We start from the raw sequence: 16,619 nt of genomic DNA, 5'->3' as shown, positions 1-16,619 counted from the left end.
GTTGTAAGTTATGCCCTGGGGATATATAAAGTTTATGTAGAAAGTTGTTATGAAACTTCAAAAAGGGCTCATTTTATTGGAAATGGAAATTGCCCTTTTTAATAGTCGAAAGTGAGTGGAGAGTAATTATCCCCCTCTTACGCCCACCATTTCCCCAAAAACATTCAATCACAATTTAGAGATAGCCATTTTGTTCAACGTAGTTGAAAGTTCTAGAAATTATGTATTTAAGGATGACAAAATCCCCAGAGCCCAAAGGGCAAAGTTTTTAAGTTGTGCCCTGGAGGCATATAAGGTTTTTATAGATTGAGCTGTCGTAGAACTTCAAAAGGGGCTCATTCAATTCAAAATTCAGAGAGCTAGTGCCTTTTGTAATATTCGAAAGTGATTGGAGGGTAACAATACCCCCTCTCACGCCCACCATTCCTCCAAAAACACATTCAATCAAAATTTTTAGATAGCCATTTTATTCAATGTAATTGAAAGTTTTGGAAATTAGGTCTTTAAGGATGACAACCCCTCCCCCCACACCCCTCATGGGAAGGGTTGTAAGCTATACCCTGGGGGCATATAAAGTTTTTATTGAAAGCGTTGTCGTAAAAACTTCAAAAGGGCTCATTCAATGGGAAATTGCAAGGGCTAGTACCTTTTTTAATAGTTGAAAGTGATTGCAGAGCAACTAACGCCCCTCTCACGCCCACCATTTTCCCAATCACATCAAATTAAAATTTTGATAACCGTTTTGTTCAACGTAGTTGAAAGTTCTGGAAATTAGGTCTTTTAGGATGATAACCCAATCAGAGCCCTCAGTTCTAGGGTTGTAAGTTATGCCCTGGGGCATATGAAGTTTTTATTGAAAGCGCTGTCGTAGAAACTTCAAAAGAGCTCATTCAATTGGAAATTGAAAGGGGTAGTGCCTTTTTTAATAGTTGAATGTGATTGAATAGTGACTAACGTCCCTCTCACGTCCACCGTTTTCCAAAACACATCCAATAAATATTTTTAAATATTCATTTTGTTCAACGTAGTTGAACGTTCTGGAAATTAAGTCTTTTAGGATGATAACCCCCTCAGAGCCCTCACTGCAAGGGTTGCAAGTTATGCCCTGGGGGCATATAAGGTTTATATAGAAAGTTGTTGCATAAATCATAGACAGCGCGATCGCGCTGCCTAAGTAAAGAGCGAGGACCTCTAGAACGAGACAAGAAACGGGGAATAAATAAAGAGGAGGACAGTCTCCCACAGTCCACAGGGCAAGGATTTTAAGTTATGCCCTGGGGGCATATAAGAATGATGTTGGCATAATGTCTTATTTATTATTTTTTTCTTTAGAGCAGGGCACTTCGTATCGAAGAAGTTGTCGTAGAAACTTCGAAAAGCGCTCATTCAATTGGAAATTGGAGTGGCTTGTGCCCTTTTTAATAGTCCAAAGTGATTTGAAGTTAACTAACACCCCTTCCACGCCCACCATTTCCCGAAACACATCCAATCAAAATTTTGAGACAGCCATTTTGTTCAGTGTAGTTGATTTCCAAATAGAAATTATGTTTTTGAGGACAGTCCCCTTAGGGCAAGGGTTGTAAGTTATGCCCTGGGGGCATATGAGGCTTTTTATGGAAGGCGTGGTCGTAGAATCTTTAAAAAAGGTTCATTCCATTGGAAATTCAAAGGGCTAGTGCCCTTTTAAATAGTCGAAAGTGATTAGAGGGCAACTATCCCGCCTCTCACGCTCATCTTATCCCCAAACACATCTAATCAAAACTTTGAGATAGCCCTTTTATTCAAATTAGTTTTAAGTTCTTGAAATTAGGTCTTTACGGATGACAGACCCCCCCCCCCACAGTCATCAGGGCAAGGGTTGTAAATTATGCCCAGGGGGCATATAAGGTTTTTATATAACGCGTTGTCGTAGAAACTTTAAATTGCCCTTTTTAATAGTCGAAAGTGAGTGGAGAGTAATTAACCCCCCTCTTACGCCCACCATTTTCCCAAAAACATTCAATCCGAATTAAGAGATAGCCATTTTGTTCAACGTAGTTGAAAGTTCTAAGAATTATGTATTTAAGTATGACAAACTCCCCAGAGCCCCAAGGGCAAAGGTTGTAAGTGTTGCCCTGGGGGCATATAAGGTTTTTATAGATTGAGCTGTCGTAATATTTCAAAAGGGGCTCATTCAATTCAAAATTGAGAGAGCTAGTGCCCTTTGAAATAGTCGAAAGTGATTGGAGGGTAACTAACCCCCCTCTCACAACCACCATTCCTCCAAACACATCCAATCCAAATTTTTAAATAGCCATTTTATTTAACGTAGTTGAAAGTTTTGGAAATTAGGTCCTTAAGGATGACGACCCCTCCCCCCACAGCCGTCAGGGCAAAGATTTTAAGTTATGCCCTGGGGGAATATAAAGTTTTTATTGAAAGAGTTGTCGTAGAAACTTCAAAAGGGCTCATTCAATTGGAAATTGAAAGGGCTAGTGCCTTTTTTAATAGTTGAAAGTGATTGGAGAGCGACTAACGTCCCTCTCACGCCCACCATTTTCCCAAGCACATCAAATTAAAATTTTGATAACCGTTTTGTTCAACGTAGTTGAAAGTTCTGTAAATTAGGTTTTTCAGGATGATAACCCCATCAGAGCCCTCAGTTCAAGGGTTTTAAGTTATGCCCTGGGGCATATAAAGTTTTTATTGAAAGCATTGTCGTAAAAACTTCAAAAGGGCTCATTCAATGGGAAATTGAAAGGGCTAGTACCTTTTTTAATAGTTGAAAGTGATTGCAGAGCAACTAACATCCCTCTCACGCCCACCATTTTCCCAAGCACATCAAATTAAAATTTTGATAACCGTTTTGTTCAACGTAGTTGAAAGTTCTGTAAATTAGGTCTTTCAGGATGATAACCCCATCAGAGCCCTCAGTTCAAGGGTTTTAAGTTATGCCCTGGGGGCATATAAGGTTTTTATAGATAGGTTGTCGTAAAACTTCAAAAAAGAGCTCATTCAATTGGAAATTGAAAGGGCTAGTGCCTTTTTTAATAGTTGAAAGTGATTGCAGAGCAACTAACGTCCCTCTCACGCCCACCATTTTCCCAAGCACATCAAATTAAAATTTTGATAACCGTTTTGTTCAACGTAGTTGAAAGTTCTGTAAATTAGGTTTTTCAGGATGATAACCCCATCAGAGCCCTCAGTTCAAGGGTTGTAAGTTATGCCCTGGGGGCATATAAAGTTTTTATATAAAGCGCTGTCGTAGAAACTTCAAAAGAGCTCATTCAATTGGAAATTGAAAGGGGTAGTGCCTTTTTTAATATTTGAATGTGATTGAATAGCGACTAACACCCGTCTCACGCCCACCATTTTCCAAAACACATCCAATAGAAATTTTGTAATATCCATTTTGTTCAACGTAGTTGAACGTTCTGAAAATTAGGTCTTTTAGGATGATAACCCCCTCAGAGCCCTCAGTGGAAGGGTTGCAAGTTATGCCCTGGGGCTTATATAATGTTTATATAGAAAGTTGTTGCATAAATCATAGGCAGCGCGATCGCGCTGCCTAAGTAAAGAACGAGGACCTTGAGAACGAGACAAGAAACGGGGACTAAGTAAAGAGGAGGACACTCTTCCACAGTCCTTAGGGCAAGGGTTTTAAGTTATGCCTTGGGGACATATAAGAACGATGTTGGCACAATGTATTATTTATTATTTTTTTCTTTAGAGCAGGGCACTTCGTATCGAAGAAGTTGTCGTAGAAACTTCGAAAAGCGCTCATTCAATTGAAAATTGTAGTGGTTTGTGCCCTTTTTAATAGTCAAGAGTGATTTGAAGTTGACTAACACCCCTTCCACGCCCACCATTTCCCGAAACACATCCAATCAAAATTTTGAGATAGCCATTTTGCTCAGCGTAGTTGATTTCCAAATAGAAATTATGTTTTTCAGAACAGTCCCCCTTAGGGCAAGGGTGGTAAGTTATACCCTGGGGGCATATTAGGCTTTTTATGAAAGGCGTTGTCATGGAACCTTTAAAAAAGGCTCATTCCATTGGAAATTCAAAGGGCTAGTGCCCTTTTAAATTGTCGAAAGTGATTAGAGGGCAACTAACCCGCCTCTCACGCTTATCTTTTCCCCAAACACATCTAATCAAAACTTTGAGATAGCCATTTTATTCAAATTAGCTTAAGTTCTGGAAATTAGGTCTTTGAGGATGACAACCCCCCACAGCCCTCAGGGCAAGGGTTGTAAATTACGGCCAGGGGGCATATAAGGTTTTTATATAACGCGTTGTCATAGAAACTTTAAAAAGGGCTCATTCGATTGTAAATTGAAATGGCTAGTGCTTTTTTTAATAGTCGAAAGTGATTGGAAAGCAACTAACAACCCTTCCACACCCACCATTTCCCCAAACACATCCAATCAATATTTTAGATAGTCAAAAGTGATTTGAAGTTGACTAACACCCCTTCCACGCCCACCATTTAGCGAAACACATCTAATCAAAATTTTGAGATAGCCATTTTGTTCAGCGTAGTTTATTTCCAAATAGAAATTATGTTTTTGAGGACAGTCCCCCTTAGGGCAAGCCTTTAGGGCAAGGGTTGTAAGTTATGCCCTGGGGGCATATAAAGTTTTTTATAGAAGGCGTTGTCGTAGAAACTTTAAAAAACGCTCATTCCATTGGAAATTCAAAGGGCTAGTGTCCTTTTAAATAGTCGAAAGTGATGAGAGGCCAACTAACCCGCCTCTCACGCCCATCTTTTCCCCAAACACATCTAATCAAAACACTGAGATAGCCATTTTATTCAAATTAGTTTTAAGTTCTTGAAATTAGGTCTTTGAGGATGACAACCCCTCCCCCCCCCCCCCAAAGCCCTCAGGGCAAGGGTTGTAAATTATGCCCAGGGGGTATATAAGGTTTTTATATAACGCGTTGTCGTAGAAACTTTAAAAAGGGCTCATTCGATTGTAAATTGAAATGGCTAGTGCCCTTTTTAATAGTCAAAAGTGATTGGAAAGCAACTAACACCCCTATCACGCCCACCATTTCCCCAAACACATCTAATAAAGATTTTGAGATAGCCATTTTGTTCCACGCAGTTCAAAGTTCAGGAAATTATACCTTTTAGCAGGGCACTACCCCATAGTCTTTAGGGCAAGGGTCATAAGTTATGCCCTGGGGTTATATAAGGTTTTTATTGAAATCTTTGTCGTAGAAACTTTAAAAAGGGCTCATTCAATTGGAAATTCAAAGGGCTAGTGCCCTTTTTAATAGTCGAAAGTGATTTGAAGGCAAATAAACCCCCTCTCACGCCCATCTTTCTTCCAAATACATCCAATCAATATTCTAGATAGCCATTTTATCCAACGTAGTTGAAATTTTTGGAAATTAGGTCTCTAAGGATGACACCCCCCCCCCCCCACAGCCCTCAGGGCAAGGTTTGTAAGTTATGCTCTGGGGGCGTATTAGGTTTTTATTGAAAGCGTAGAAACTTCAAAAGGGCTCATTCAATTTGATATTGAAAGGGCTAGTGCCTTTTTTTTATTAATAGTTGAAAGTGATTGGAAAGTGACTAACTCTCACGCCACACGTTCCTAGACACATTCAATCAAAATTTTGAGATATCCATTTTGTTCAACGTAGTTGAAAGTTCTTGAAATTAGGTCTTTTAGGATGATAACCTCCTCAGAGCCCTCGGTGCAAGGGTTGTAAGTCATGCCCTGGGGGCATATAAAGTTTATGCAGAAAGTTGTTATAGAAATTTCAAAAAGGGCTCATTTGATTAGAAATTGAAATTGCCCTTTTTAATAGTCGAAAGTGAGTGGGGAGTTATTAACCCCCATTTTACGCCCACCATTTCCCCAAAAACATTCAATCAGAGTTTAGAGATAGCCATTTTGTTCAACGTAGTTGAAAGCTCTATATATTATGTATTTAAGGATGACAAACTCCCCAGAGCCCAAAGGGCAAAGGTTGTAAGTTCTGCCCTGGGGGCATATAAGGCTTTTATAGATTGAATTGTCGTAAAACTTCAAAAGTTGCTCATTCAATTCGAAATTGAGAGGGCTAGAGCCCTTTGTAAAAGTCGAAAGTGATTGGAGGGTAACTAACCCCCTTCTCACGCCCACCATTCCTCCAAACACATCCAATCAAAATTTTCAGATAGCTTTTTTTTCAACGTAGTGGAAAGTTCTGGAAATTAGGTCTTTGAGAATGACCCCCCCTCCCCCCCCCCAGAACTCAGGGAAAGGGTTGTAAGTTTTGCCCTTGGGGCATATCAAATTTTTATTGAAAGTTTTGTCGTAGAAACTTCAAAAGGGCTCATTTGATTGGATCGAAAGGGCTAGGGTCATTTTTAATAGTTGAAAGTGACTGGAGAGCGACTACCGCCCCTCTCACGCCCACCATATCCCCAAACACATCCAATCCAAATTTTTAGATAGCCATGTTGTTTAACGTAGTTGAAAGTTTTTGAAATTTAGTCTTAGAGGATGACAATAACTCTAACACATCTTATGGTAAGGGTTATAATTTATACTCTGGGGGCAAATTAGGTGTTTATAGAAAGTGCTGTCATTTCCAAAAGTGCTCATTCGATTGGAAATCGAAAGGCCTAGTGTCCTTTTTAATTGTCGAAAATGATTGGAAGGCTTGACATTTTTATAGTAAAGATCGAAGTGGGTATAATGTATTATTTTTTTATGTTGTTGTTGTTTAGACCAGGGCACTTCGTATCCAAGGAGTTATCGTGGGAACTTCGAAAAGGGCTCATTCGATTCAAAATAGAAAGGGCTGATGCCCTCTTTAATAGTCGAAAGTGATTTGAGGGCAACTAATCCCTCTTCCACTCCCACCCTCCCACCCCAACCCTCCCATTTCTGCTCATAAAATTAAACCAAATCACAATAGCGTAAATGTATCTAAGCTATCAAAGACAGTAAACAGATTTTTTTGCGAATGGTATCAAATTTTCTATTTCTGGTCAACTAGAGGAGCTATGAAACTAAATTAAACAGTACTATTTGTGTCCAGATTTTTAAAAGGATGTATGTTGTTAAAAATTGCTGAAAATTTTTCTCCAGCATACAAACAGCAGGCCAAACTATAAAGTCTTAAAAAACGAAAAGATTTAAAGTATCATTTTCTTTTTCTCTGAAAAGACTATGTCAACATAAAACGAACAGAAATTAATTAAAAAAAACTTTTTTTGACAAAATAAGTTTTTCAAAGAAAAATAAAGAACTCCATTAAACAAAAAATGAGCAAAAGTAAAATCAAATAATCTACCAAGGATGGAACTACCACAAATCAGCATCGATAAATAAATGAAACCCAAAACGAACAGAAATTACAATAATTAACCAAGCCAAACTCAAAACGAGCAGAAATTAACATAAGTTGGGTGCAAAACCCCTATGCCTTCCCAAGGCCAGAATAAAATTTGCACTTTACTGAAAAAATACAAATGAATGTGCATTATACATATACTGATATTTAGTAATCAAAATGTTAATATTATTTGATTTATTAAAGTTATAAAAGTAAAAAAGTTTATATTTTTTCAGTAAAGTGCAAATTTTGTTCTGGCCTTGGGAAGGCATAGGGGTTTTGCGCCCAACTTTTGTTACTTTCTGATCGTTTTGAGTTGGACTCGGTTAATTATTGTAATTTCTGTTCGTTTTGGGTTTCATTTATTTATCGATGCTGATTTGTGGTACTTCCATCCTTGGTAGATTATTTTATTTTATTTTCGCTCATTTTTTGTTTAATGGAGTTCTTTACTTTTTGTTGAAAGACTTATTTTGTGGAAAAAGTTTTTTTTAATTAATTTACACACACAATCACAAATTAACTAATGCAAATACAAAAATATCGAGAATACTTAACAAGGAAAATCTAACCTGTGTGGCTGCTAGTACAACCATAATTATGATAAATAATTATACGCAAAACCCTTAGTGTCAGAGTATTTATTTTATTAGGTATATAATAGGAATTTATCATAGAAAACCGATAATTTTTCAGAAGAGATAATTTTAATTCTAATGGTTTACATAGATTATGGGGAAAAGTTAAATGTGAAAAGTTAACAGAAAGAAGGTTTACAGTTTACAATTTAACTTTTCTTAATTTCGTCTTTGTGAAAGAAGTCACCAGTTTGTTTAAGTCGATGGCTTTTGCCAAGTTTTGTTCAACAGATAGAGTGGCTAGTCCTTGAAGCCTTTTTTGCGTCGTGGTGGATCGAATATAAGTTTTAACTAATTTTAATTTTGAAAAACTACGCTCACCACGAGCAACAGACATAGGCAGAGCCAGCAAAATCCGTAAAGCTTCGAATAAATTTAGGGCACAATCTTTAAGGCCATTGCTTATGATGAAGTTAAGGACATCTTCTGGATTTATGTTCTTGGGTACTCTCGTAGCAATAGCTTGACCTTCATTGCAATGTTCGTGGCTTTCAATATTTTTAGCTTCATTGTTTGAGAGGAAATGTTGCAAATTCATACAATCGTCTATCAAAGACTTTGTTGTTGCGACACCTACCTTAGATATGTTGTAGAAAAATCCAAATATAGAAGTAATCGCGTCTAACTGTTGAAATGTTTCATCCAGAGAAGAAATTACAGTATCAAGAATGGCAAAATGGAAATTGACTTGGAAGTGTTCTTGAGGGGATGCCGAAGGTTCGTCATCCGCTTCATAGTCAAACTGTTTTTCTTCTTTTTCAACCGACTTTGCAGGGTTTCTGTTTCAAATGTTGGTTGAATGTTTAGCTCCTCTGTCATTCCTCGGGTGTCAACTACAATACCTCGAAAGTCACGGTTACAACGTCACGTTTGGAGGAATAATATAGTTTTGCTTGTAGATGTTTGACAATAGCCAAATCAAACTGTTCGGATTGTAACTGCTAACTTTTTATGTTGATTTCAAATAAAACAATATGTCAAAAGACTGCACTTACAGAAAAATTGTATTTTTCAATGTTTTTTGCCAGACCTAAAGCTTGCACTCGCGAATTGTTACCTGTTAAACCATTTAAAGAGCGATCTTCATAAATGTCCATTAAAGCATTATGAACATCACCCAGTTGATATCGAAAAGGTCCGGGAGCATCTATTCGACTTTCCCATCTGTTTTCACTAAGGGGCTTGAGCGTCAAGATAGTTACATGTTTTTTTTTTAAGTATTCCAACGTTGTGTTGAAGCAGAAAAATAAACATAAAATTCTTGAACCAAAGCAAAGAACTTCGTAGCCGTCAAGGCTACGCGGCTACTCTGAGAGTACGCAGAGGCAGCCACGCCCCCTTCCTGTATCCCAATCTCCGCCTATAGCAAAGTGCATCTTCACCGACCCGCGCCTCTTCACCTTTCTCAGCGCACAACCGACACTGTCGAGTGTCATCTGCCACTCACGTCTCTCATGCAGTATCAATAAGTAAGTTGACCTGTAAAACGTAAATCAAGCTATTATTCATAATGTTTGATTCTGAAATTATTTGTATTCTAATTTTTTCATTTTTGGCACCCTCTCCTTGTTGCCACCCTAGGCGGCCGCCTTCTTTGCCGAGTGGACGCACCGCCAATGCTCATCCAATCAGTGGATTAGTAGAGAGGGGGGTACCAGCGCGGACGGGAGTCCATATATGGGCATTGACTCCGAACAGCACACCATATATGGGCATAGAGTCCCTAGGGAGAACACGTTGTTAATGGGGTCAATGACCTCTTTTTCCAAGGTCGATTTATTTGTTGTTGTTGTTGTAAGTGCACGCTCTCAGCGAATGTTATGATCCAGAAATAGCATTTGTTATTGTTGTTAAAGCCAAATGTTATGAGTTTCCCAGAATTTGGTACACCTGTGCTGTCGACCTCAATTCAGCAATTGTGAATAAATAAGTCCTCTTAAAAACAACAAATTAATTCCCCTTTCTTGACAGATCAATCAACCAATGACATCATCTGTCAGACTTTAAAAATTTTCTCATAGAAACGATTCTCCAGGAATAGATCCAAGTCATTAATGTCTTTGCCTCGAAAACAACTCTTTTGGTCGAACTCCAAAGGATATTAATAGCCAAAGGACATGGAAACAATTCTAAAAGAAACATCTTAGAGATGAATTGTTTTAGCGAGGTAATCAGGTTTATTATTAATTTGAAATGCATTAGCGCAGAGATGCCAAAAACAAAAGGAACACGCTGAATTACGTTTAGGGATTATTTGGGTGAAACTGTTTTAGACAGGTTTTGGAACTATTTCGGCGAAACAGTTAGAGTCATTTTAAAAGATGATTTTTGAAGAGATTTTAGAAGAGAATTTAAAGGTGAAACTCTGTGGTCGTTATAATACACAAGTGTCATTTGAACAGTGTTGTGAGGTCCTCTAACCCAACCCCAAAGGGTTCCAATCCTCCTACCCCAACCCTGAAGGAAGCCCTCGGTCCTCAAAGGCCCCCCCAAGCTCCCAAAGGCCCACCGGCACCCCCAAAGGCCCACCCAGACCCCCAAAGGCCATCCCCGGGCCCCCCAAAGGCCCATCGAGCTCCCAAAGGACCAACGGGGTCCCAAAGGCCCTCCACCGGTCCCCAAATGTCCCCCAGGCCCCCAACTGCCCCCCGGACCCCCAAAGGCCCTCCCTGTGCCCCAAAGGCCCTCCCTGTGCCCCAAAGGCCCTCCCCCGGCCCCCAAAGGTCCCCCGGACCAGAGAAGCGCCGCCGGGATGCGCCGTGGGCCAGGAAAGCGCCGCAGGATGTGCCGCAGGGATGCGCCGTGGGTCAGGAAAGCGCCGCAGGGGATGCGCCGTAGGGAGGCACCGCAGGAAAGCGCCGCAGGATGCGCCGCAGGGATGCGCCGCAAAAAAAAAAGTAAACTAAAAAGTAAAAATATCGAAATGTTATCCCCCAAACGCCCGCCTCAGACCCCCACCGGCCCTCCCCTGGACCGCAAAGGTCCCCCGGGCTCCCAAAGGGCCAACCGACCCACCACGGTCCCCCCGACCCCCACAGGTACTCCCCCCGTCCCCAAAGGTCCCCCGGGCTCCCAAAAGACCACCCAATCCTCAAGGCCTCCGGATCCCCAAACGCCCTCCCTGGGCCCCAAAGGTCCTCCCCCGGTCCCCATACATGCACACAAAAACTTACACACACACAAAAACCTACACACACACACAAAAACTTACACACACACACTCAAACTTACACACACACATTAAAACTAAAACACACACTCCAAAACTAAAACACACACACACAAAAAATTACACACACACAAAAACTTACATAAGCACAAGAAAACTTACATGCATACAAAAAATTAAATGCACACAAAAAATAACACACACACACTCACAAAACTTACACACACACACACACAAAAAAACTAACACACACACGCAAAAAATTAAACACAGACAAAAACTTACACACACACACACACACAAAAACTTAAACATGCACACAAAAAAAACTCACACACACACACACAAAAACTTACACACACACACAAACACACACACACAAAAAATAAACAAACAAACACCAAAAATTACACACACAAAAACATACACACACACACACACACACACAAACTTATACACACACACACACACACAAACATATACACACACACACAAAAAAAAATTACACACAAAAAAACTTACACACACACACACACAAAAATACACACACACAAAAAAAAAAAGAATAAACACAAACAAGATAAGACACACAAAATCATACACACACACACACACAAAAACTGAGAACCACACGAAAAAACTAACATGCCCAAAAAAAATAAAATTAACACAAAAACATACTCACAAAAAAAAAATAACAAACACGCACAAAAAATTACACACAAACACACAAAAACTTACACACACACACATACATGAAAAATTACACACACACTCAAAAAATTACACAAACGCGCAAAAAATGACACACACACACACAAAAACTTACACACACACACACAAAAACTAACACATTCAATCGAACAATAACATGCACACAAAACCTAACAAGCACACAAAAACTTGCACACACAACCGCAAACAAAACTTACACACAAAAACAAAAGAAAACTTACACTCACACGCAAAAAATTACACACACACAAAAACATACACACACACACACACACACAAAAAAAATCAAACATCAACACAAAAAAAACTCAAACACACACAAACAAAAAATAGCACACACAAACACACACAAAAAACTTACACACACAGACACACGAAAACTCACACACACACGCCAAAACTTACACACACAAAAAATTACACACACACACACACACACAAAAACTTACACATTAACACTAAAAATTTCAATAACACAAAAACTTACATGCACACAATAACTTACACACACACACACACACACACAAAACTTACACAAACACACACACAAAAACTCACACACACACACAAAAACTTACACACACAAAACAACTTACACACACACACACACACACACAAACATACACATGAACAAAACAAAAACTCACACACACACTCACAAAAACTTACACACACACACACAAAAAAAACTAACACACAAACACATTAAAAATAACACACACACGCAAAAACAAAAATATACAAAAACATAAAAAATCACACGAAAACAAAAACACACACAAATGAAAACTAAAACACACACTCCAAAACTTACACACACACACACACAAACATACACACACACACACACACACACAGAAAACTAACAAAAGCACACAACAACTAACAAGAACACAAAAAAATAAAACCAAACAAAAAATTAAAAACACAAACACCAAAAAAAAAAGTAAACACACAAACAAGAACACTAAACAACTCACAATCAAGAAAAATATTTAACAACCAAACAACATTACACACACACACACATAAAAAAAAAAAAGAAAATGAACACAAAAAAAACAATATACACCACTCACACAAACATACACACACACACACACACACACAACACTAAAAAACAAAAACACGACAAAATAAACAAACACGAAGAAAAAAGAAAACAAACAAAAAAAAACACACACACACAAAAAAAAACAAACACACAAAAACACACACACACACACACAAAAAACAAAAACACTCACCAAAAAACACACACACACACACACAAACACACACAAATAAAAAAAAACAGAAAAAAAATTTCTCCACAATTAATATCTTATAAAAAAAAAAACTTACACACACACACAAAAACTTATATACACACTCAAAAACTTAAATGAACACAAAAACTTACATGCACACAAAAACTAACACACACACAAAAACTTAAAAACACACAAAAAACCTAACACACACACAAAAAAAAATACAAACACACACACGAACAATTACAAAAAAACTAAAACAATTAAAAACAACTAAACAAACTTACACAAAAACACACAAACAAAAAATAAAATGCAAAAGAACACGAAAAAATACATGCACACACAAAATTATATAAACACCCACGAACACGTCCACACACACTAAAAAACTTACACACACACAATCTTAGACACACACAAACTTACACACACGCACACACAAAAACTTACACCCATACTCAAAAACTTACACACAGACGCACAAAAACTTACACACACACAAAAACATACAAACACACACACACACAATAAAACTTAAAAACAAAATCATAAAATTAAACGAACACACAAACAAAATTACACACACACAATAAAACATACGCACACAAACAAAAAAACAACCACTTACACACAAATACACACACACACAAACAAATACACACACACACACACACTAAATAAAACGCAAGCAAAAGACCAAATAAAAAGACACACGACCATAATTAGACACACAAAAACAAATACACACACACACACACAAAAAAACATAAACAAGAAAACGAACTATTAAATGCATATTAGAACTAAAATTCACACCAACAATTAAACATACGCGCAAACACTTACATGCACGCAAAAAATCTAACACCCACACACGAAAACTTACACACACACACGAACACTTACACACACACGCACACAATTACACACACACAACGACATACACACACACAAACACACTCACACACACCCACACAAACACACACACAAACACACACACACACACAAAAAAAACTTGCACCCACGCAAAAACACACACAAAATTAAAAAAAATAAAAAAAAAATACACCCACACTAAAAATCTTATACACACACTAATTTACACACAAACACATACACACAAACGAACCAACTTAATTTAACAAAAAAACTAACAAGCACAAACAAACTAAAACAAAGACTCACCAAAAGTACACCAACCCAAAAAAAATTGAACACACACACACAAACACAAAACTTACACACAAAAAAAAACTAACAAAGATACACACACACACAAAAAAACTTACACATACATCTAAAAACATACATGCACAAAAAAACATATAAACACACGCAAACACACACAAAAACATACAAAAACTTACTCACACACCCACAAAAAAAATAACACACACTATAGAAAACTTACACAAAATAAAAAGCCAACACTTAAAATCCCTCACGCCAACGAATACACACACACACACACACACAACACCCTACAAATGCAAAATAAAAATAACATGCACATAAAAACTACCAATCACACGCGCAAACAAATACACACACGCGCAAAAACTTACACGCACACACAAAAACATAAACACACACACACGAAAACTAACACACACACACCAAAACTTACACACACACGCCAAAACTTACACACACACAAAAACTTACACACACACACACACACACACACACACATAAACATGAAAACAAAAAAACACACACACACACTCACAAAAACTTACACACACACACACACACACACACAAACTTACACACACACACACACGAAAACTTACACACACACGCCAAAACTTACACACACAAAAACTTACACACACACACACACACACACACACAAAAACATAAACAAGCACGCTAAAACAAACAAAAACACAAAAACTTTAATGCACACAAAAACTTACACACACACACACACACACACACAAACTAACTCACACAAACTCACGAAAACACACACACACACGAAAAAAATTACACACACAAAAAAAATGAAAAACACACACACACACACAAAAACTAACACATGAACAAAAAAAAAACTAACAAACAAAAGAGCGAAAACTTACACACACACACACACTCACACAAATTACACACACACACACGAAAACTAACACACACACACACACACAAAAAATTATACACACAAAAAAAAAATTACACACACCCGCATGAAGAAATAAACTCAAAATCAAAAAAAGAAACACACACACACACAAACTAACACACACACACACACACACACAGACACAAAGACAACAACACGAAAACAAACAATAACACCTAAACATACATGCACAAAAACACTAACACACACACACACACACACACAAACTTACACACACACACAAACACACTAAAACTCACACACACACGCCAAAACTTACACACACACACAAAATTACACACACACACACACACAAAAACTAACACAAGAACACAAAAAAAACTCACACACACACGCACAAAAACTTACACACACACACACACACACACAAAAATTAAACATACAAACACTAAAACTAACACACGCACTCAAAAACTAACACACACAAAAACTAACACACACACACACATACACAAACTTACACACACACACACACAAAACTTACACACACAAAAACTTACACCCACACACACACACACACACAAACTTACACAAACACAAAAAAAACATATACACACAAAAACTTACACACACAAAAACTTACACACACACACACAAAAAATTACACCCACATACAAAAAAAAACATCCACACAAAAACTTACAAACACACAAAAACAAAAACACACACAAAAACTTACACACACTCACAAAAACTAACACACTCAAACACAAAAATACACACACACACAAGAAAAAATAAACACACACGCCAAAAATTACACACACACACAAAAACTTACACACACACACACACACAAAAACATATAAAAGCACACGAAAACTAACATGCACACAAAAACTTAAACACACACACACACGAACAAATAAAAAAACACTTCGAATATTTCGCCAATAAAAGCTTAGACACACACCAAAATACACACACACACACAAAAACTTTAAAACATAAGAACACAAAATCACAACAACGAAAACACAAAAAAACACACACCCACATACACACACACACACACACACACACAAAAACATACACACACATGCACAAACTTACACACACACACAAAAACATACACACAAAAACTAACACATACTCACACAAAAAAAATTACACACACGCACAAACAAATACACAAACTCTAACACTAATAACAACTCAAAAACACGATAAATAACAGAAACAATAGTAAACTTACACACACACACGCAAAAACTTACACACACACAAAAAATTACACACACACACACACACAAAAACAAACACATTCACACGAACACAAACATACACATAAAAACTAACATGCACACAAAAACTTAAACACACACACAAAATCTAACACACACAAGCAAACCCTAACA

The 16,619-nt window shown here is 37.7% G+C and overlaps 1 protein-coding gene across 1 annotated transcript in view; it reads right to left on the bottom strand.

Moving 5' to 3' along the window:
* Positions 1-8,097: 8,097 nt before the first annotated feature.
* LOC148942224 (uncharacterized) overlaps positions 8,098-16,619 on the bottom strand; it is a 9,398-nt gene continuing 876 nt past the window's right edge. Inside the window, exon 2 of the mRNA XM_089103255.1 lies at positions 8,098-8,734. Coding sequence (XP_088959381.1) covers positions 8,098-8,734 — 637 coding nt within the window. The remainder of the gene's footprint in view (positions 8,735-16,619) is intronic.

Source organism: Artemia sp. Qi Xiang Cuo, chromosome 17 (genome assembly GCF_049724085.1).
Source record: "Artemia sp. Qi Xiang Cuo chromosome 17, ASM4972408v1, whole genome shotgun sequence".
Taxonomy (NCBI): domain Eukaryota; kingdom Metazoa; phylum Arthropoda; class Branchiopoda; order Anostraca; family Artemiidae; genus Artemia; species Artemia sp. Qi Xiang Cuo.
The sequence above is the reverse complement of the archived record's forward strand: the minus strand, read 5'-3'. Positions and strand labels throughout refer to the sequence as shown.